At 44.2% G+C, this 23,525-nt stretch overlaps 1 protein-coding gene across 1 annotated transcript in view; it reads left to right on the top strand.

Annotated features, from left to right (window-relative positions):
• The window catches only part of SLC38A6 (solute carrier family 38 member 6), a 360,414-nt gene that overhangs the window by 126,717 nt on the left and 210,172 nt on the right, over positions 1-23,525 (top strand). Inside the window, exon 4 of the mRNA XM_086937949.1 lies at positions 14,648-14,726. Within this exon, the coding sequence (XP_086794075.1) occupies positions 14,648-14,726 (79 nt within the window). The remainder of the gene's footprint in view (positions 1-14,647; positions 14,727-23,525) is intronic.

The raw sequence follows: 23,525 nt of genomic DNA, 5'->3' as shown, positions 1-23,525 counted from the left end.
GTTTATCAATTTCAGTTTATCAATTTAATATATGAATTGCATACCCAATCCTGATATTGCCATTGTTGTCAAAGGTAATCTATAGTAAGACCGCAAAATGGTGGCACATGACATCCTTTTAGGGAAAGCTATATTAAACAGCTAGTAAACGGCAGAAAGTTCATGGCCATATTGGGTGAGGTGGGTGGTCGAGAGCTCTCTCCTAGTATAGGAGGGAAGATGAGTGGGATTGTGGGGTTTAATAATGCACAGTTTTCTATCTGTCCCTCATTTCTGATATGGTTAGTAGGTGATCTCTGTTAATTATGTTTCTCCAAATCAGGACTGTTATACTCAGATGTGGCTAATAATGAGGTCTGTCCAGAAATGAAGGAGGCCCGCATTCTCCAACCACTTACAGGCTATACATGCAGATATATGGGAACAAAGTTTTACTGCTTCCTTCATTAAATTACCATGTGAAAAGACTATACTACTTTTTTCAATTCAAGACTCTTAATTGAATTTTGTACGTCATGTAACACTTTATAGACCTAGTTATTTTACCAGGCTGAGTATGCCAATGGTGGGACCGGGGGTAACGTAGGATCCTAGCTTTTACATTTCAAGTCTTTTTAGTCTGTTGCAACTATTACTCCCTGTCAAACTTATCTTCCCATTAATTTTAGTTTTTTAAAGAAATATCACTGGTTTGTGTAGAATGGTGTCAGAACCCCTTTCAGACGAAGCTACTGGTCCCACCCATTGTAATTAAAGTCTTTTACACCTGATGTCCCGGTATCCAACCTATTATGGAGCCTGTTCAAGTGGGCTAAGTACCCCTTCTGCACTTGATTCTCAGTGGTAGCTGTGAACAAGCAGTCAAAGGCTCCTAGTAGTGGGAGGTGTAGAAACAGGTTAGTGAACACGACTCAAGTGCATCCAGCAATGTCAATAAATCAATGTCTAGTCAAAATACTTACTTTTAAGTATCTTATCTCTACTTATTCAAAAAATAATAACATTTATAAGCAACAACACAGTCCCCTTGATGTCAGGGCTCTAGTGTTTATCTGGCAGATTGCTGTCCCACCCTCATCCTTGCAATGTGATCGGGGTTATTTCCCATTCACTGATGGCCACATCCAGGGAATGCTCACTAGCAGGCCTTATGTAGGAGTACCCTTTGACTCTTTAGGAAATAGTCATAATTGTCTATGGTGCCGCAGCACCTTCAGCATCAGGTTTTCTGGGACCCGACAGGCCCGTTTCAAGTATATACCACTGCAACAGCACAGAAGCATTCAGCGGGTGCCCCAACCATGAGCGCTCACATCTCTGGTCCTGTTCTGACGAGTTGGGCTTCTCGCTGTGCACTCTGGATCACCCAGGCGGTGCAGGTGGTCTCTCCAAAGTGACGCTGACTGCCTCAGCAGTGATCGAAGGTGCTCCCAGCTTCTGTTGACACAGTAAGTTCAATTTCCCTGCATGGGAGGAGGTGGGTCAATCGCTTTGCTCCCGACTGGAGCCCATTGACTCAGTGAAGTCCCCATGGGCGTCCTCTGGTTTACTCTGACTTCCTCTGAGTTGATCAGGGGGCAGGTCTCGTTGGCAGGTCGCAGCTTCAATTTTCCCAGGCAATGGCCAGATCTTTGGTAAAACTCAGTACCGAAAGTACCCTGGCTTATGGGGTTGCTGCTGTACTTCTTGGCAAGGCGTAGACTTTTCTGATGTGATGGCTGATACCACGGCGGCCGCTCCTGGCATACAGGGTCAGCATCCAGGTTCGCACAAGTCTTGGCACTTTGTTGCACGGTCACTTCAATTGTGGCCCCCTGTGGCAGAGAGAAGGTACAGGCTTAGAGGTCCCCACACGGCACTCAATGCACAGAGCAGCCCACATTATCCCTCTCCTGGCATATGTGGGTTGCTGAAACACTCCTGCACAGGGGCAACTGCCAATCGATGCACAGCTGTCTCCTCACACTGGGATCCTTGATAGGGCTCCCTACTGGACCTCGCTCGTTTCACCACTCTCCTCTTCTTCACAGGATATACTGGTCTTGACAAGTAGGTGGGCATTGGTGGTCCAAGCTATGGAGTAGGTGGTTCTGGTTTCCCTTTGTGATGTCCTCTCACCCACCACAGTGACTAGCAGGGCTTGGCCCCCAGTCCTGGCCACAGGCAGAAGTTTTGTAGTTCTTCCCCTTCTCACACAGCCCGACTGGTTGCTTGGGCAGAGATGAATTTTGTGGTCTCAACCTCACCCTCTTATAAACCATTTCCATACACCAAATTGTATTTAGGGTATGGGTCTTTGAATTTTTGTGTTGGGGATTTGCTTCTTTTGAAGTGTACACTCTTCTTTCCTGTCAAAGCAGGAGAGACACCGAAGCTGGTAGTTCCACAACACAGTTGATGGGAGTGACTAGAGTTCACACTTGGACACCAGCCACATTGATATGGGCATCAAAATGTTAATCCCAGGCTCACAGCCCTGCTCTTTATGATTCTGTTATCAGCCCCATCTTCTTCCTGTGGTGTGTCCAGGCCCTTCCTTGTGATCTATCACTGAATCACGGAGCACCTTTTTGGAAGTGTGTAGGCAAAATCTCTCTCCTTCTCTCCCTTCCCCCAGTGTGTCTCACACAGTTTACAGAACTGCTGCAACAAACAAATCTGTCTTGGATTACTCTACTCTTCATGTCTTCAACAGGTAAGCCTAGGCATCCCAAAATGTAGCCCCGGGTACACCATGTAAAGTACCATTGCAGGCACACTTTGTACTCAGTGTACATACATAGCACACATACTGTCCAGTACTGTCCGCTCCATGTATTGTGCCACCCCAGGCACACATACATCCAGCACACAATCCCTCTGGACGCACTGCTCAGCACTGTACCCTGTCTGTATTGTGCCATGATGCTATTTACAAGCACACACTGTCAGCACACACATTTACTATGCTGCACAACACTTCAACCTTCATGTATTGTTTTTCTCACAAGCACACACACTTTCAATGCGCACGCAGTGCACAGCATTACATCTCTCAGGTGATGTATTCCTCACAGGCACATATTAACTCAGTACAGGCTCTAATCATGCTTGTACTTCGCAGCACTGTTCTATCCCTGTACATCCAGCACACAGTCTGAAGTGATTGTCTTGGCTCAGTGAGTGTGAGGAGGAGGTCGACTGCAAAAGCAGACATCTTGACGGTGTCACAGCAGAATGAGATACCTTGTATTTGCAGGTTGTCTCTAATTTCTGTAGCAGGGGTTGTAGGAAAAGATCTATGAATAAATATGGAAACCGAAGCATGGCCATTAACTCAGATCCTAGCTGTCGGGATGTTACAAGGAGTGGAGATTCAGCCAAGTAATCGGGCACCCAGGCCAATCTTCTGCAATACGTCAAAGACCATACCCCAATCCACCTTGTTAAATGATTTTTCTGCTTCAAGGGTCAGGAAGACTGCTGATCTACTCTTTTTCCTGGCTATGTCAATCAAACACAGGACATGTTTTGTGTTGTCATCTGGTAGTTTAGCTGGGAACAAAGCCACCCTGATCAGAGTTGATCAAATCAGGAAACAGCCTGTCCAACGTATTGGCCAGTACCTTAGCAAGGTGCTTGAGCTCCAAATTAAGCGAATAAATTGGCTTATCGGAAGGACAAAGCATTGGATCCTTTCCAGGTTTAGGGATCAGTGCAATAGAAGCCTTGGTCATGCTATTGGTAGCACTCCTATTGGTAGGTAAGTCATTAAAAAGGGCAGTGAGGATGGGGAGAAAATCTCTTGTAGAATAGTGTGGTAAACCCTTTCTTACTTGTGGATTTAGAGGGCTTACGTTGTTTAATGGCCCCCAGTATCTCAGACATTGTAATCGGTTCATCCAGTACTGCAGACATGGCAGAAAGGCGAGGGAGAGTGTGATGTGCCCTGTACAATGAGTGGTACATGGAATGGTAAGGTATTAAGTTTACCTTCAGTGGTGTTGTGTGTGGTGCCATTGCTATCTCTAATCTCACAGATAAATTATTGAGTCTGGTATACTTGCGGTTCATGGGCCAACACACTACCTTCAAGTTTTATATAGAACAGAAACTTTAATGTTAGAACCTAACATCAAATGTGACCAAACTGGGAGCTGTGATGTTAAGAGCCTACTGTCCCTCCCAGTTACAACAATGGTGCAAGTGGGCATATGCTTTGTCAGATTAATTTATGTTTTCATGTGGCCAATTCTGTGTACACTCATTTTCAACCTAATTCGTTCTGGGAACTGCACCACATAATACTTTGTTGCTTGTTTATATTTTTTGTTTTGATATAGGATTCCGGCCCGGTTAGCCCCTGACTGCGTCCCAAACAGTGGCTTGCAGGTCTGCTTACCACTTGTTTCCACAGGGGTGGTGAGTGATGCATTAAAGTATATATACGTCACCTAGGTTTGTACATCAGTCCTTTGTTCTTTCTTTCAGACCTTGACAGTGGCTGGGCATATATACGTGATAAGTCCCTTTGGGATTGACACATTAGGTTAATTACCAATTCGTATTGTTAATTTTGGCACTTTTTGTATCACTAATATGTTAATTCTGGCCGTATAGTAGTGAGAACGGACAACTTTATTGGTCTTACTTCGTTCTGGTTTGGGTATATCAGATGTGCCTTTTATATGTCTCTTCCTATCAGATTACCCTGAGACGTATTTTATTTCGCTGTGGAGATCCTCTTCCCAGTGGGCTTCAACAGTTTTTTTTTACTCTTGATTTGATTCTGAAACCACCTAAGTATCGATTATTAGGTGAGTGTGTCTACTAATATAGATCTTCCATGTGGTTTTGGCAGAGTCTTTATTCTACACATACACAATCTTTTTGTGAGAGTATGTGGTTCTAGGGTGTTGACACGTGTGTTTCTGGTTCTCTTATATTTTGGCTTGGTTTTAAGTGGTCGCTCATCTTCATCTTTATTCTATTTGGTACACTCTATATTACTTGTTCTTTTGCAATTGTCGGGATCTATTGTATGGGAGTCTATACTGATCCCTGGGCTTGCTTCTTTGTTTTGTGCTAAGTATATAGCTCTCTTTTAGTCTATAACTATTGGGATAATTCTCTTCTACAACAAATATCTGCTTTTGAGCACTTTTTTGGGTGATTTTCATTAGTTGTGAGATCTCGGCGTAATATATATTACATATGTCTTATCAATATAAGAATTGGTTATTTTGGATGGAATATATTGACTGTGTATATATTTTGTGTTTACAGCCTTGAGAAAGTCTGAGTACTAACTGTACAGACGAAACACGTGTTGGCTGCTTTTCACATTTGGATATGAGCTTGCAAAATAACAAACAATAAAGAATACTGTATACTCAAGCATCACAGCCTGTTCATCTTGTCCTGTGAAACTTTGGATCACTTCATGTCATCATGAATCGTTTGTGACTGTTTATTTAACTTGGAATAATATTGGTCCATACTTTTTGTCACCTTTAGGACCTATTATACATGTATCATGGGTGTGCTGTACTGCTTTTTCTTTGAAAATTAGAAATGCACCTAACATTATGGAGTGCCCAAGTAGCATACCAAACTTTGAGATTATTATGTAAACTTTCCACTTTTTGATCAGCATAAATTATTAATAAGTTGCTAGAAAGAAGTTATTAATAGTGATCGTCGGTGAGCCCAATTTGCAGGTAATTAAGTGGGCTTTTTAAGTTAATAATATGCAAGATCTCGAAAATGTCTTGGTCTGACTAAGTTATTTAAACACTGAGTTGAAATCTTTGGCAATGCCACTATCTAAGAATACAAATGTTAAATATCTGGAAAATTAGTTCTTGTTCCTTGAATTAAGCCTGACTGGGACATCCCTGAGAAGTTTTCTTAAATAACCTCTCTATCCAATGTTGAATAAAGACAAGAGATTTTGAAATTTAGGATAGGATTAAATCCTTTGTATGCTATACTATCTGTGACTTTTTTGGTAGAACAAAATAGTGTGTACTGTTGGTATGCCTAAAATCAGAATTGCACTACAGAGCATCTATAAAAATATTGTACATTATTAGTAAAACTAAAATGCAGCCTGCTAAAATCATTGTTCTTCAACTATGGCTTGTTGAAGCCTGCAAAGTTTCGTATGATAAATGTTATTTTTTAGCCGAACCATTGCTTTGTACTGTGATAAAAAGCTGTAAAGAACATCTTCTATTCATGTATCATGGCCTTTAGTCATATGCACTGAATCAATCACCTGTACGGTAAAGTTTTATTGTTCTAAATCTTACTTTATTGCCAGTTGTAAATAAATATGTATTTTATATATGATTAATAGACTATGTCTTACTAAACCTATTTATCAATGAGTTTATTGGGAGACTCGAGCCGATTCCGATGTAGTTCGGAAAACATTCCTACCAAATCGGTCCCGGAATGCTTTCTGGACGACTTGGATCGGGTGAGTCCGACCAAGTGATTTGGATATATCTGGATGCTTCCGGATACGATTCGGTAGGACTCTCATTGATATCAATGGGAGCTTGTGTTCGGAACGATAATACAGGCTCCCGTTGAAGAAAGGGGTGGCTGGGGAAAACCTTGCACCCCGTGGTGTATGCCACACTGCACGGTTGGAAAGTAGGGTCCCTTGGGTACCCCCACAGACCTGATTTTGAGGGCCCCTGGGTGAAGGGGGCCTGCTACGGGTCCCCAAAGACAGATTCCGGCAGCCGATTCATTCCAGAGAAACCGAATCGGAACGGCTGTCCGAATCAATCATCGTAATCGCTCGCTCGGAAACTGAGTCCATGGAGCTGTATGATTCGGCTCTGAAAGACTCGGGCTGTCCAGATGCCTTTCGGAACCAATTCGGTCTGCTAAAGTTTTCAAGCATTGTAATCGGTCATTGGGAAAACTGTACAATTCCGTAGGAAACAAGGGTTCCAAATCGGATTCGACAATACTGCATCCCATCCGGAGCCTTTCCGTATGACATCTGAATTGGCCCCTTAGTATATGATTCTCCCTTTACTGTACTACTTTTTAATTTTTGTGTGTGTCTTCAAACATCCCTTGTCACTTTAGTAACGCAGGTCTCACTTGGATTTCTGTGTTGGAGAAAAGAATTTGATCTGAAAGTGTCTTTGTGGAGAGTGGATCTTTCTTTACAATATGTTTCAAGATTATAGAATGCTTGAGAGCCATTTACCCTCAACAGAAAATGAGCTGCAGATATGGCATGAGTCCTAGCCTCCTTATTGTTTTCCTTTCCTCCAAACCTCAGCCTCTACTGATTTCTTGGCCACTTGAAGCAGCAGAATGTGGCCAAATCTTTTCAGCAACCTCCTTGTTCTGTATGTCACCATCCATTGGCATAACTGAATGGGTGAACTCTAAGGCTTCAATGATCCACCTAGTTAACTTTGTTGTTATAGAGAGTGTCTATTTATGGCCATGACCATTTGGGTCTCATCCACTACAGTCCTCATCCCCTATTGCCTTTACACTTAAATGGTCTACTCTAATTAAATGTAAGCGTCTATGAATGATCAAGTGCAGGAGAAAAAGTTATTTACCTGTAACTAGAGTTCCCCATCATTGGTATCTGTCAAGATTTATGACGTGTTAGAACTCGAAAGGATACAGCAGACAGTCCCAATTCTTCACCTATTCCAATCGAGGTTCTCAACAGTAGTACCTCCTCTAGGAACCAAGGAAACGGGGAAAACACAGAAGAGACTGTCTGTCTGTCTCCAACGGCAGCCTCAGATTATCACAAGCCCACTGTTCAGTAATCTTGACAAAACACAATATAGTACAAAGGATTTGGAATATATTTGGCTAAAACATGTAGCTAAATGAACTACCAATGAGTCAATAGCCTTCACACCGTACCCCTCAGTTTGCTCTGGGATATTGTAACTAGCCTCAGTCGTAATAGGACACATGCCCCGAACTGAAAGGCGCAGGGGAAGAGAAGCTGCACTGTGGAGATGTGAAGTCTGGATGCCATATGAGGAACATCAGCAGGATCCAAAATGCTCAGATTAGTAATTGCAAAAAACACAGTTGATGGACAGAATGCAGAACAGTGTCTTACATTCACCCCAGTACAAAGATCCCGGCCTAAATCCATCGTTTTTTTGCACTCCACACCACCCTAGGTCAGACAATGGCTATATTCAAATCAGCCTACACCCTGTGCCTCATGGGAACAGTCCAGCCCGAACTACCAAGCCATGTCTTTCATAGACCAGAATCAAGCATCCAAGGACCGGTTTCTGGCTATCAGCCTTCTTCAGCCTGGATAGCTTGACTCCAGTGATGTGGAGAGCCTGGGACTCACGTCTGAGCATACCCAGCCCACTCGGGGTGAAAATTGCAAAAAACACAGTTGATGGACAGAATGCAGAACAATGTCTTACATTCACCCCAGTACAAAGATTTGGGCCTAAATCCATCATTTTTTTTGCACTCCACACCACCACCCTAGGTCAGACAATGGCTATATGCAAATCAGCCTAGACCCTGTGCCTCATGGGAACAGTCCAGCCCGAACTACCAAGCCATGTCTTTCCTAGACCGGAATCAAGCATCCAAGGACCGGTTTCTGGCTATCAGCCTTCTTCAGCCTGGATAGCTTGACTCCAGTGATGTGGAGAGCCTGGGACTCACGTCTGAGCATACCCAGCCCACTCGGGGTGAAAATTGCAAAAAACACAGTTGATGGACAGAATGCAGAACAATGTCTTACATTCACCCCAGTACAAAGATATGGGCCTAAATCCATCATTTTTTTTGCACTCCACACCACCACCCTAGGTCAGACAATGGCTATATGCAAATCAGCCTAGACCCTGTGCCTCATGGGAACAGTCCAGCCCGAACTACCAAGCCATGTCTTTCCTAGACCGGAATCAAGCATCCAAGGACCGGTTTCTGGCTATCAGCCTTCTTCAGCCTGGATAGCTTGACTCCAGTGATGTGGAGAGCCTGGGACTCACGTCTGAGCATACCCAGCCCACTCGGGTTGAAAATTGCAAAAAACACAGTTGATGGACAGAATGCAGAACAATGTCTTACATTCACCCCAGTACAAAGATATGGGCCTAAATCCATCATTTTTTTTGCACTCCACACCACCACCCTAGGTCAGACAATGGCTATATGCAAATCAGCCTAGACCCTGTGCCTCATGGGAACAGTCCAGCCCGAACTACCAAGCCATGTCTTTCCTAGACCGGAATCAAGCATCCAAGGACCGGTTTCTGGCTATCAGCCTTCTTCTGCCTGGATAGCTTGACTCGAGTGATGTGGAGAGCCTGAGACTCACGACTGAGCATACCCAGCCCACTCGGGGTGAAAATTGCAAAAAACACAGTTGATGGACAGAATGCAGAACAATGTCTTACATTCACCCCAGTACAAAGATCTGGGCCTAAATCCATTGTTTCTTTGCACTCCATACCACCCTAGGTCAGACAATGGCTACATGCAAATCATCCTAGACCCTGTGCCTCATGGGAACAGTCCAGCCCGAACTACCAAGCCTTGTCTTTCCTAGACCGGAATCAAGCATCCAAGGACCGGTTTCTGGCTATCAGCCTTCTTCAGCCTGGATAGCTTGACTCCAGTGATGTGGAGAGCCTGGGACTCACGTCTGAGCATACCCAGCCCACTTGGGGTGAAAATTGCAAAAAACACAGTTGATGGACAGAATGCAGAGCAATGTCTTACATTCACCCCAGTACAAAGATCTGGGCCTAAATCCATTGTTTTTTTACACTCCACACCACCCTAGGTCAGACAATGGCTATATGCAAATCAACCTAGACCCTGTGCCTCATGGGAACAGTCCAGCCCGAACTACCAAGCCATGTCTTTCCTAGACCGGAATCAAGCATCCAAGGACCGGTTTCTGGCTATCCGCCTTCTTCAGCCTGGATAGCTTGACTCCAGTGATGTGGAGAGCCTGGGACTCACGTCTGAGCATACCCAGCCCACTCGGGGTGAAAATTGCAAAAAACACTGGGTGTGAGTGTTTGATTGGTTCAGATGCTCCGTCCATCACCACCCCCTTTTGTACCGCTTTTGTCCGCTATTAGTGTGGCAGGGTATGCTCAGACGTGAGTCCCTTGCTCACTTTGCCACTGGATCCCAGCAAGCCGGGCTGAAGACGGCTGGAATGCCAGAAACCGGTCCTCGGAAGCTTGTTTCCGGTCCAGGGAAGACATGGCTTGGCAGTTCCGGCTGGACTGTTCCCATGAGGCACAGGGTCAGACTGATGAGCATATAGCATATAGCCATGTCTGAACTGGGGTGCCAGAGTGGGCTAAAGAACGGTGATGGATTAAACCCAGATCTTTTGACTGGGTGTGAGTGTTTGATTGATTCAGATGCTCCGTCCATCACCACCCCCTTTTGTACCGCTTTTGGCTGCCATAAGTGTGGCAGGGTAAGCTCAGACGTGAGTCCCTTGCTCACTTTGCCACTGGATTCAAGCAAGCCGGGCTGAAGACGGCTGGAATGGCAGAAACCGGTCCTCGGAAGCTTGTTTCCGGTCCAGGGAAGACTTGGCTTGGCAGTTCGGGGTGGACTGTTCCCATGAGGCACAGGGTCAGGCTGATTTGCATATAGCCATGTCTGAACTGGGGTGGCAGAGTGGGCTAAAGAACGGTGATGGAATAAACCCAGATCTTTTGACTGGGTGTGAGTGTTTGATTGATTCAGATGCTCCGTCCATCACCATCCCCTTTTTTAGTAATTGGGCATCTGAGGAGGTCGAAAGAGTTCTGTATGGAATGAAGAAATTGGGAACTGCAACCAGGATGGAGAAAAACATAGTTTAGGCACAATTAGTTTGGGTGTTGAACTGGTACTGAAGCCAAAACAAAAATGCACATTAAGAGGTATCTACCTAAAACCTGTGAGAGATCTATATACTAGCACTGTCCTATCTTCAATTGCTGCTAACCCAGAAGTGTAACCAAGCCATATCTTATATTAATTTCCATGCCGCTGTCTTCCACAGTCTTTATGTCTAAACACTTCTGAATGTATACAATGCTCTAAATACTGGATGCGGGTCAGTTTGCACCATAACCTGTGCTTCTGCTTTTTGTTGCTCCCTAATATTCCTGACATTACTTTTCACAGACATGAATACAATCTGCTCTCTTCCCTGATGAGATATGGTATCAGATGATAGACTGTCTGTGCTCCGACAACTGAAGATGGTTACAAAGTAATATGTTTTTTAAGGTTGTTTAACAGAGACAAATGGGTGTTAGTTAGCTGTTAGTTTGCAAAAGGAGAGGAGGAGGTTGAGAGAAGAAGTGTCACAGGTGTAGGTGCAGTGGATAACCAATCTCATGTCAGTGTTTTCGAAGGAAATGCAAAAGGGAGCACATTGTTTATATGTACAGTCAATCAATCAGTCAAAGAGGACTTATAATGCTCTGCTAATCACCAGTGAGGGTATCTACGTGCTTCTTAAAGAGGGTTCAGTTGAACAACCTGGTCTTGAGTCCCTTCCTCAATTCCAACAGAACGGATGAGGTCTGGAGGGGAAAGGGGAGGTAAGTCCATGACTTCGCGGTGAGGTAGGAGAAGGAGCGTCCTCCACTGTTGCTTCGGCGGATGTGGGCAGTGTGAGCAAGGCAGAGCGAGGTGAAGCGCATGTTTCTGGAGAGTTGGTAGAAGTTCAGGTGGGAGTTAATGTATGCTGGTCCTTGGTTGTGTAGGGCTTTGTAGGCGTGGATCAGCATCTTGAATTGACATCTGTCTTGAATGGGTTGCTAGTGGAGCTTTTGAGGTGGTGGGGAAGTGCGAGTTCACTTTGGGAGGTCGAGGATACATCTGGCCACTGAATTCTGCCTGATTTGCAGTCTCTTCAGGAGGTGCAAGGTGATACGTACGTAAAGTGCATTGTCATAGTCCAGCTGGTGACTAGGACTTGAGTGACGGTTCGTCTGCTGTTGATGGGGAGCCATTTGAAGATCTTACGAAGCATGCGAACAGTGAGGAAGCAGGCGGAGGAGACTGCATTGATCTGGTTTTTCATGGTGAGCTTGCTGTCCTGGATGATGCCATTGTTGTGGGCATGGTCTGTCGGAGTAGGTAAGGGTCCTAGTTAGTAGCGGCTCACATGGATCAAGGTTTTGGGGGGGGCAGGCGGTAGTAAAAAAAGTACCTTATGGCCGCGTCTCTCGTCATTCCTCCCTCCGTCAGGAAGCACTCAGGCTCCCCTTAGCCAATCACAACTCTGAAATGCAGCATTGTGATTAGTCTGAACGCCGTGGCTCGGCGCTTAGCCAGGGACCGAGTGCCAGGCTTTAATGTAGCCAGGCTTTATTGCAGCCTGGTTGGAGAACATGCAAAGTGCGCATGACTGTTTGGCCAGCCTGAGAAGGCCGTCCAAACAGTCAAGCACACTGATAACAGTGTATACCACTCGTCGTGGGTGCCTGTTATTCCCCCTAGCTAAGCTTCAAGGACACAAAATAAAACGATAATAAACCATGGTGTAATATTGTTTTAGTTTATTTTTTGCTGCTGGAAGGGAGGGGTTGGGCAACGCTCCGGAGGAACTGTCGCTGGTCCTAGTTCAGAAGGCGCCCAGTTGTCGCTCCATGGGGAGGTGTTGTTCCCGAAGATGCACACATCTGTTTTGTCTGTGTTGAGCTTTATGCAGTTATCTTTCATCCGGTCGGCGAAGCTCGTCATGCACCTGCGGAAGGTCCATTTTGGTGGAGGGGTCTTCTGATAGTGAGAGGGTGAGCTGGATGTCTATGGTGTAGGATATGATGTGTAGTCCATGGGTTCTGACGATGTTGGCAAACGGGGTCAGGTATGTGTTAAACAGTGTAGGGCTGAGGGATGAGCTTTGAGGGACTCAACATATGATGGTCTTAGGTTCTGAGGTAAAAGGTGGTAGACAGATTATCTGGGTGCTTCCTGTGAGGAAGTTGGCAATCCATTTGAGGGCATCTCCTTGGATTCCAATGTGGTGAAGCCTCTTAAATGTTAAGTGTGTGGTGGGATACGGTGTTCAACGTTGCTGAGACGACAAGGAAGATCAGGGCCGCCGATTCTTTTGATCAAGGAGGGTTCTAATGTCATTGTTTATGCCACAGATACTCTCCTAGTCACATCTCTCAATTAGAGTAAACATGTATGGGCCCAATATTGCTCTGAGCATTTTTGAAAGTTTTATTGTTCTGGGGACATGCAAAGCTTTGGATATGGCAATTGATACATTATAGTTCCCAAGGAGGCTTGCTTATTTTAGTTCCAGTTTCGTTGAAAACACCAAGAACCATCAATATGAGGCACACTCTTGAAAGTTAACAGGTTGGCAGATTGGCACAAAGTGTGCATTCAATTATGACATTATGTTACAAATAGCACCAGTTGGTTAACGCCTTCTACTGTTGTAAAGCAGTAAACCCTTCTTAACCCCTTCCCTGTGGGGGTAATTCCCCCACGGTGCGGGAGTGAGCAAGGTGCCACGGGGCTCGTGATGATGCCAGCTCGTCATGGGTCACAGTGGAGCTGTGCTCATGACGAGCTGGTCTCGTCACGACCCCCCCCACTGATTAATTTGCCTGCACAGGCAGGGAATCAATCGCTCGTGGGCGGCGCGAGCCTTTATGACGAGCCCAGCTCGTCATGAGCACAGCTCCATTGTGACTCATGACGAGCTGGGCTCGTCATGATCACCGAAGAGGTTAAATGGAGAAGCTTTCAGAAATCTGTTTCTAAAATGCATAATTCTAGCAACGTTGATTGGCCATTCGATTTTTTTCTCTAAATCTCATTTACCTTGTAGAGTGCTAGAAAGACAATAATAGATTTTTGAGCACCATGAAGCAAAATTCAAAGTCCCTTCTCGGTCTCCTCAAGAGAAAGCTGTTGGTTTAGGCCTACAATGCGGAATGTAGCGTGCATGTACTAGCACACTGTGATGTAATCAGCTATTGAATCAATTATCGTTAATCTCCCTTGTTTGTTTTCCTTATCCATTTTTAGCTGTTCATACATAAAGACAGGATTGTGCATGTTATTCAACTTAAGTTTTGTATATGTTTTCAATGGCCAAACGTTTTTTTTCATTTTGCGAGTAAAGCTAAATGAAATTAATTTTGAAAGTAGACGTTCCTTTTCAACCTACCAAGCCTGTCATCTATTGACTAAAAAGGTCTCATTCAATAAGGGTGCAAAATAAATATTAGCATTATATAAATGCACTCCTAAACGAACAGCTTAAGAATTCAAACTAAATAGACAGGAAGTCGTCTATTTTAATTCTTTTTTATGGTATTTTGCAGAGTTTTGATTATTTTTTTGTGCTGGGGAGACATTAATAAGAGTAAACCAAGACAACTATAAACGTTGGTGTTGCAGTTGGTTTGGATATTAACTCTGTATAGTTTGCGTCGGTGTTGCTTTCTTTTGTTTGGTAATCTAATTTTGTGAAGCAGTTTTTGTATCTACAAGTAATCAACTTTCTTTCTGAAAATGTGCTTTTATCAAACTAAAATAACTTTCATCCTTCTTTCCTTTCCCTTTTTGTGTTTATTATGCTCTTTAGGTAAAAGCAACATGTTTTTTCTAATTCCCAGTGTTATTTATTTCTTTACAGCAATGTCCTCTTATCTTTTCATCATTAAAACCGAGTTGCCTGCTGCAATTGCGGGGTTTTTAAGAGGTGACCACACCGGGTAAGCATAATACTTTAAAATAAAGCAGTGAAACTCTGTAGATAGTGAAGTGGTTAATGCGGAAAACATGTCACCTCTAATTTGTTGTAGGTATTTGTAACTTTTTTTCTTTTTTTTTTTTTAGAGCAGTTCGAACCGTTTGTCTCCGAGTTTAATTTGCTAATATTCCCATGGGAAATCGTACAATATTTGTTGTGGATCAAAAGTACCAAATGCCATAGTGTAGCAGGAGACATGATTTAAAATTTGCTGTTTTAAATTGAATATTGCTGTTCGAGTAAGTGTGCCCTGTTACAGAACATAACTGAAATACTTTGGAAAAAAGCTCTACTTTTCCCCCAAAAATGTAAAGATACACCGTTTTATGGACTTAGAGTTTGAATCAATATAATGAACCAACATTTTTCTGTCAGATGGCAGTTGCTATTAGTACAACCCTTAACTTTGCACATATTTAATTTTTTTTTTTTTACTTGTTTGTGCACAACAACATTGATGGCTCATGTCCCAATACCAATAATGTCATAAGATATGTACATCATGGGGCTTATTTAGAGTTTGGTGTACTATGGGTAACTCCACCCCGTCACAAAATGTCTTCCACTCAAGTTAATTTCATATTTCACTATACTAATTCAGCATAAATCCTTTAAGGGTCTGGAGTAGCGTGCTACTCGCCGAAAAAGCGCTTTATCAGGGGTAGTAAACTCTACTTAAATGCAAACCTTTTTAGGTCGAGCCTAGCTCAGCGCGCATGCGCTGCTCTAGGAGAGGGCCTCTTGGAATCACTCCAGACTTCCCAGAGACTTCCCTGTGTTGGTCAGACTCCTCCCACACATTCCATTGGCCTTGGCTTGTGGTTTTCAATAATGAAAGCACGCAAATGGCCAAAGACGGGTGCATGTCCCACCTTTCCTCCATACGTTCACTCCCATGGCCTTTGTGTATTGTCCTGGATCAGGTTACTAATTAAACACACCACTTTCGCGGCTGCGCTTTTCTTTGTTACGTGCTTGTGTTTGACATTTTCTGTTTTTATTCTGTGTTCCTTGTATTTTACATTGGAAAGTAAGCTTGTGTGTGATTCATTTTTGTAAATTAATTGTATCTTATTAACAAAGTTGCGTGTGTCTGCATTTAGGTTCTAGTTTATTTTTTCATTGAAATCCGTAGAGCAAGTGACTGCGTGTGTATCGCCTTTTAAACGCCAATTCCCGCCTCGCCACATGCCAGTCCTTGCCCCCAGCCAACTCCTGTCATTCGTAAGTTGCTTATTCTCCTAATTGCTTGTTTTATTTAGGTTCAGGCATTTGAACACAGGAGTGGCCGGGATGTGCTGCCAAAGCTGTGTTACCTGCTCATGTTTGTCTGGGTCTGCACCCCTCCCTGCCTTGCCACACTTCTGTTCTTGTTATATTTATGCTTCTCTTTACAAAGTTACAAGATATGTATCTATGCACCTGTTTATGAGAGAGTATGGTAGTTAGTACAGTCCTTTTTTTCTTCTGCATGTCTACTAAAGACAGTATCAGAGCTGCTGTAGGGACACATTTGTGGTGTGCATGTATTAGGTGCTTTACAGGTGCCCCCTGCTCAGCAGTTTCCTGCCCCTCTCCGGGGACTCGCTTCATACTATACAATCCTTTCAGTGGACTCGCCGCAGTAGCCGTTAGAGAGCATGCTGGCTCAGGGTTTGCTGCTCCGGCAATGGCTTCCCGCTGCTTCCCAGGTCTCTCTGAGATGTGTGCCGAAAGCTGCATGCTCCTCTCTAGGCTCCACTCTGCAGGGCCACCTGTGTAAATGTGGGGAAGTCTCGATATCTCTGGTCACCTTGAGCACCATCTGGATCCGGCGTCCTTCCAGCGCCACATACAGGGCAAGTGTGATCTGCGACTGCACACAGATAGCCCTGGCTTCTTGCAGGGCATGCAACCTAATATTACGTAACATCTCGTTGCTGCGATATTACAGACCTACGAAGCCCCCTTATTTTTCAAGTTTATAAATATTGAATTTGCTGTACAATTTTGAGCTACCTTAATAGCTTACATAAGCTATGTGTTTGCTTTTACTCCAGTGTTTTGAAATGTTTTCTCTTTTACTTTATGAACAAGCACTAGCAAAGCCAATGTATTAGCACTCACATTATGCAGGTGAGGCCTGTTGGAGGTATTGGAGCTTTTTACATGAGCACCAGTTATATTACACAAGTTCACACCAATAGACAGAAGGAAAAATCCTTCATATACCACCAATGGGCTGTACATCTCAGGTGGCACTTTTGCATCCCCTGCTCTCCCTTTGCCCCATATGTTCCCTCTTTCTTATGCGCTACCTTTGTGCAGCCTGCTCCCTCTTTTCACTGCTGCCTTCTCTGTCTGACTCCATACTTATTTTAAATCACCTCAACATGTAAATATGTTTAGATACACCATTTATATATTTTTTTAGCACTTCCTTTAGTTGAAGTGGTGGCTGAGTATGTGAGTTAATGACTTTAATGCCCCTAATGGTCTCCACCTTCTATTTCGCTTAAGCTCACCACTGCCTCGCAGTTTATGACTTGTTTGGTAACAGCTGTCAGATGGCGCATGCTATGTTTTTTCTGTTTTCTTTTTCGCTGCGTTTCCAAAAGCATGCTATTCAGTGGGGCCCAAAGCGAGACCTATTGGCTTTGCCAATGCTTGTTTTCTATTTCTATCTCTCCCCTATCCTTCTCAATCCAAATAACGGATTAACGTATCCACCACTCAAATTACTTTCATATTTCCTTATACTAATTCCCCACTATTCCTTTATGGGTTCCGGAGTAGCATGCTTGTTGGCAAAAGAGAGCTTAACACCCCATCAGAAGTAGCAAGCGCTATATAAATGCAAACCTTTTTCCATCTTGTATCTCTCCACTATCCTTCTCAATCGAAATAACTGACTAACAAGTCCACCACTCAAATTACTTTCGTTTTTTACTATACTAATTCACACTAATCCTTTATGGGTTCCAGAGTAGCGTGCTACTCGCCAAAAAAGTGCTTCTATGCCTCGTCAGGGGTAGTAAGGGTTATATAAATGCAATTAAAATACAATACAATATTACAAGTGCCATAGGATAGCCCCCTATTGCAAATGCCATAATATATAATGCACTCATAATAAGGCAGCCTGGACAATCACCACGTTTGTTACAGAGTAACCCATCCACCAAATTCTAAATCCAGCTCTAAGTTTGTTCCAGATGTGGTGTGACATCTGATGTTTTCAGTGTTAGACTGGGCGACCATCTTTAATGGCTGTTGTACATTAGAGACGTATTGTGTCAATTTCCCACCTTCTCACAGAAATGAATTCAGAATTTACAAAAAATGCTTCTTGCACTAAGCAGATCTTTTTCTGATAATTGCTTCTGTTGTCCAAAAGCGTAGGCAAAGGAAAAAAAGATTTGTTATCACTTTGTAAACGTTCCCACTAATATAAAAAATGTACAACAAGTCTGACTTTTGTGGCGACAGGCCCTATCGTTTTAGCATTTCGTGGACTTGCGTGAAATATAAGGCTTGGGTTGGTAGGGCGTGGGGCTGATGTAATTAAGTTGTCTATGCCTACGGGTTACATAATTGATATAGGCTGTGAGCAAGATCGTAATTGAGAACACATGATCAGTAAGTCCCATTCCACGTGGAAATCAAATTAAGGCAATATGTAAATATGTATGTTTTCAGTTACCTTGCCTGGAAAATGCATCATATGTCAAAATATTTTCCTTCAGCCTCACTCTGTCTCCACTTTGTTTTTATTTTTGAACCATGTTTAGCATCGGGATTAAAAATAAATGTTTCGTTTTGATTTCGCAAATCTTTTTAGGTAAAGTGTTTTGAGAAGCAGATGCGAGCGTCCTTTATTTAATTTTCACCAGAGACTAAGAGCCTTGATCATTGGATTTGTAATCAAAGGTCGTTCTGATTATAGCGGATTGAGTTGAATTCCTTAGTTAATGTTTGTGTTGTATTCATTTGACTTCAGAGCATGTAAATTACTTTTTATTCCCAGTGTGCTGTCCACATATTTTGCGTTGTTAAATTGTTAGCGTAATAAATTGAGTTTCATGGAAGTAAAATGGCGCGGGAGGCGCCTACCGAAGCGGAGCACGTCAGGGTGCCTTGGCTGGCTGTCTGTTTATGTAGTCGAAATCTGAAAGCGAAGGGTCCGCCTCGAGGCGCCCATCCAAGTATTTCGCCACTGAGCTAAATTAGTAGCCCCCCCCGAGCTGTGTTAGGCATTCTTCCAGACTTGCTGTCATGCGCTCACCTTGTCACAACACGTAACTTTAGACTCCTCTCTGGTGGAGGTCAATGACGAACATGTGCCGAGGGTACCCGAGTGCATGCACTTAAGCATTCTCTACCTACAGCAAGGGCGAGGGAGTCATCCTGAGTGACAGTCAATTGGCAGGAAATAGGACTATGTGCTCGAAAGCATAATACATGAGCTCGATTTGCCTTGTTAACATTTTTTAATTCATATTTTTCCCCGCGTGGTTCTTTTCTTTAAGAATATAGACCCGCCATTCTCAAAGATCATACATTTACACACACTAGTCTTTGACCTCGGATTTGTGCAAATTTACCAGTTTCTAGAATTTGCAAGCATTTTTCAAGCTACACCAAGATAGAGAAGCTAGTCGCAGCTTTTCAGGTGTACATCAGGAAAACATTTGTTACTTGCTTGCTACCACTGCTCAGTAACATTTCTGTTGGCATAATTATCGAGTGTGTGAAAAGACTGGAAAGCATTATGAGTATGGCCAGGGACTGCCAGAGGACCCCCACCCTTCCGTTAACCAAGGCATAGGACGTGCGAGGGCTTTCTTTGGAAGGTGGGGGATCTGTCAACCCCCCCCCCAGCCGTATTTATTAAAACGTACAAAATCAAAAATTGAAATAAACAATAGTTACACAATTAAGCAGAAAATGTTACAATTGATATATACAGGTATTCAGATGGCTAACCTTAACATATTTCTAGTACAAGGTATTTCCTATCCAAAATCTAACATATCAATCACATTATACCATCCCTATTTTCTGCGTACCTATTTGGGCCTACGGCAAGGACAATAACTGGTGTCAGATCCTTATCACTAAGCCACACGCTCCTGATAGGAGTGCGCATGCGCAGGGGGGCCCGTTTACCGTGGGGTTACACGCCCTCCCTGGTTACCCCCGAACGCCTTATTAACCACGCCCTCCTGTCAGAGTGCGCACGCGCAGAGGGCCCGTTTACCGTGGGGGCACACCCCCTCCCCGGTTACCCCCGTACGCCCTATTAACCACGCCCTTCTGTCGAAGTGTGCATGCGCAGAGGGCCTGCTTACCGTGAGGGTACTTTGGCCCCCCGGTTACCCCCGTTCGCTCCATTAACTCCATTAAAGGGGGCCCTTGCATTTCTGCGCCATTTACTGGCGTCATTGTGCACGTGCGGGGTGGCCAACCAGCCTAGAGAAAGTGTGACTCTCTCCCCCGCACCCATGTAGCCAACCAATTGTAACTGCCCCTGGAGTTCTATTGGAGACCACTTGTCCCTCCCTTTGGGCGACCCCATTCGAGAATGGCGCCGCCCCCTAAGGACCTTAAATTAACTGCTCACCAATCATGACCTTACCGCCACAGGCCAGCGTAGTTGACCGACTATCTGTCCCCCCCTACCCTCCTATACTGAAAGGTCATGCCCTAACCTTAAATTCACAAACCTAGCTGTTATATTCTGTAATTCGACTATCAGGCCCTACAAACTAACTGCCAGGTCATGCCTTGTTCCAATACGCCCCTAACCAGGCAAGAAGATTCTCTGCGATGGTTTCATCCCCAACTGTGGACAAATTAATGCAGTCTCTTAAGAAACACGACTCCCCCCAGATGCACCCCTGGGCTATGGTCAGTAAATAGCAAGCCCTGGCAAGCCTCGCTATTTTTTGTCCCTAGGAATTTGCTTACAGTGGCACAACAACCTCACAGACTCTCTTCCCCTATCGGGAGATCTCGAATGTCTGCGCCAGGGTGTACCCCGGGTACGGACATGTCGACCCCCACTTCTACCCCAAGCGTCCCGGTATACCTGTTCCATTCTCGCCCCCTCCCCAAGTGTGTACTAAATGTATTAGGGCTGTCTGATCCAGGAAAATTAGACCTGGCGCCATAGGGCAACCAGATGGGCCCAATTGATGGCCTTACGCTGTGTCCGATAAGACACTGCACTCCTGACGGTGACACCCACTGTTGGTGCAAATGAAAAGGCTACCGGGGGAACCACGGTCCCCACCAAAATGTCCCACTGGCATCTCGTGAAGTCCATGAATCACCCCTCCTGACCACTACGCTCTGGGAAATGTTCTGTGTATGCCTACCTCCTTACTATGGAATATCCCCACTGCGTTGTGTAAGCTACGATGGCAACTGGGATCCCAGGTGTCGTAAAGGCAGAGTTCTGCTTCCTGACAAGGGGTGCTGAGGTGTTGCATACGCCTATTACTCCTGGGTTTGGCCAAGCTAGCAAGGCACATCCTTGAGTACTGCCACATTACTGCGATTGGCACGACAAATTGGTAACCTACCAATATATACTACCATGACCACGGTGGCACCTGTGAGCACAGGCGCCGTAAAGGTAGAAATACTGCTTCCAGATAAGAAACATACTGCCATGTTATGTGAAGCAACATCCTGCTACATTGCAGCGGCCAGCACAACTTATTGTTAACACACCAATAAACAATCAACCCAGTGTTTGCACCTCTTGAACCCTTGATCGATCGTCCATCACACTTGATGCCGTTGCTTGCCACTCCCGTTCCTGATGTACGGGTCGTCGCCTTGGCTGTCCACCTCTTGCAGTTATTGCAGTGTGGAGCACTTCCGCCTTGGATCCGGTCAAACCTTGTATTACCTTCCAGTCCCATTGCCTGTCCCCTTCTTGTGACCATTGTGTCATCTAACGCCTCCGACGCATCAAATTTTGCAAGTTCCAAAATGAAGTCTGTAGGTACTCTCATCGGTTGGTCTCTAGTGTCTAGGAAAAAGGACAATGTTTCTAACGCCTGGTCTTGGGGGATCTGGGTATATAAAGACACAACGTCTAATGTCACGAGCAGTTGTTTGGTTTCATCAAATTGCACTGAGGCAATTCTATTAAGGAATGCCATGGTGTCTTTCAAATGGGCACTTCAAAATTTGCATTACTAAAAAACTATTTCTCATTTGACTCAGAATTCTTCTACCAAATAAGAGGAGTAGCCATGGGATGCCCCTTTGCGCCAGAACTGGCAGTCCTTTTCATGGGATTATATGAAAACAAGTTCATATACAACAATAATCCTTATATTGAACATATTTCCAATTACACGCGATACATCGACGATGTATTCTTAATTTGGACAGGAACTCATGAACTACTCAATGAATTTGTGGAGTGGTTAAACCTAAGGACTAATGATATCAAATTCAGCTGCTCCGCATGCAATGCAACTATCAATTTTTTGGACGTCAAAGTGGTGTCATCAGATGGACAATTGGCTACAACTTTGTTCCGAAAGGAGACTGATAGAAACAAAGCCCTTCATTATAGTAGCAATCACCCGCAGCCTCAAACAGAATTTACCGTATGGACAGTTTCTACGGATTCGTAGAAACTGTTCAAACAAGGAGAACTACTTCAGCCATGCTAATCAACTAAAAGATCGTCTATTACAAAGAGGATATCCCAAAAAACTACTCAAGCATTCAATCAAGAGAGCATGGTGGACCCCTCGAGAAACTCTATTGGTGAAGAAAAACAAACCGGTCCTCAAAAGAGCTGTTTACGTCACTACGTTTCGCCCAAATGCCCACCAACTTAAGAAACTAATTATAACAAACTGGCACTTGATCAAAAATTTACATGAAGAGTTTGAAGCACCACCACTATTTGCATTTCGGAAAGAAAAAAGCGTTGCCAATCACAATGTTCGCGCATCACTACCGATGACACAAGCACCAACCTTAAGGAGTATGTCGGGCCTAACACCTATAATTAGACACCACAAATGTGGTACATGCACTTGTTGCGACCAAACCATAGAAAGTTCAATTTTCGCATTCCAAGATATTTATTGGAAACATGAGGTGTTTACCAACTGTAAAACCAGAAACTTGGTTTATGGAGTCATGTGTCCTTGCCCAAGTCTATATATTGGCAAAACGACCCAGGAAATTAGACAACACATCACACAGCACAAATCTCGTATACGGAGACGAGTCGAGAATGCGCCACTTGTCAATCATTGGATTACTAAAGATCATAAAGAAAATAAACTTCAATGGACTGTTCTTTCCAAAATTGAAAAAGATCCTCGTGGGGGGGGGACCTTGAGGCACGGCTAAGTCAAAGAGAAGCCCTTCTCATCATGAAGTTTAATACTGCCACTAACGGTCTCAACGAGATTTCCGAAATATTTAAATCCTTGTGAATATTGATGCATTACGTGCCCGAATTCTGCGAGCCTTCGGCTGATGCTTTGCAAGGGTGTCCTTCTGTGGTTGCGTGGTAGGCATACCACAGTTCCACTTCACCAGCACATCACCGTTCCCCAACCGTAGAGAAAAAAACCACAAAGTCCAGACTCCTTTGCGGCAGTCACGTGAGGAGACAGGAAGTAAATGCCCCTCCATGAGCAACGCTGACGCTTGCCAGACAGGGATAGAATTGCTTGTCAAACGGAATCTACAACCGCCCGGTAAGACCACAGTCTGACTACGCTACCTGAACCGCGAC

Source organism: Lissotriton vulgaris, chromosome 9 (assembly GCF_964263255.1).
Source record: "Lissotriton vulgaris chromosome 9, aLisVul1.2, whole genome shotgun sequence".
In the NCBI taxonomy this organism is placed as follows: Eukaryota; Metazoa; Chordata; class Amphibia; order Caudata; family Salamandridae; genus Lissotriton; species Lissotriton vulgaris.
Note: the sequence above shows the minus strand (reverse complement) of the source record. Positions and strands in the feature narration are given on the sequence as shown.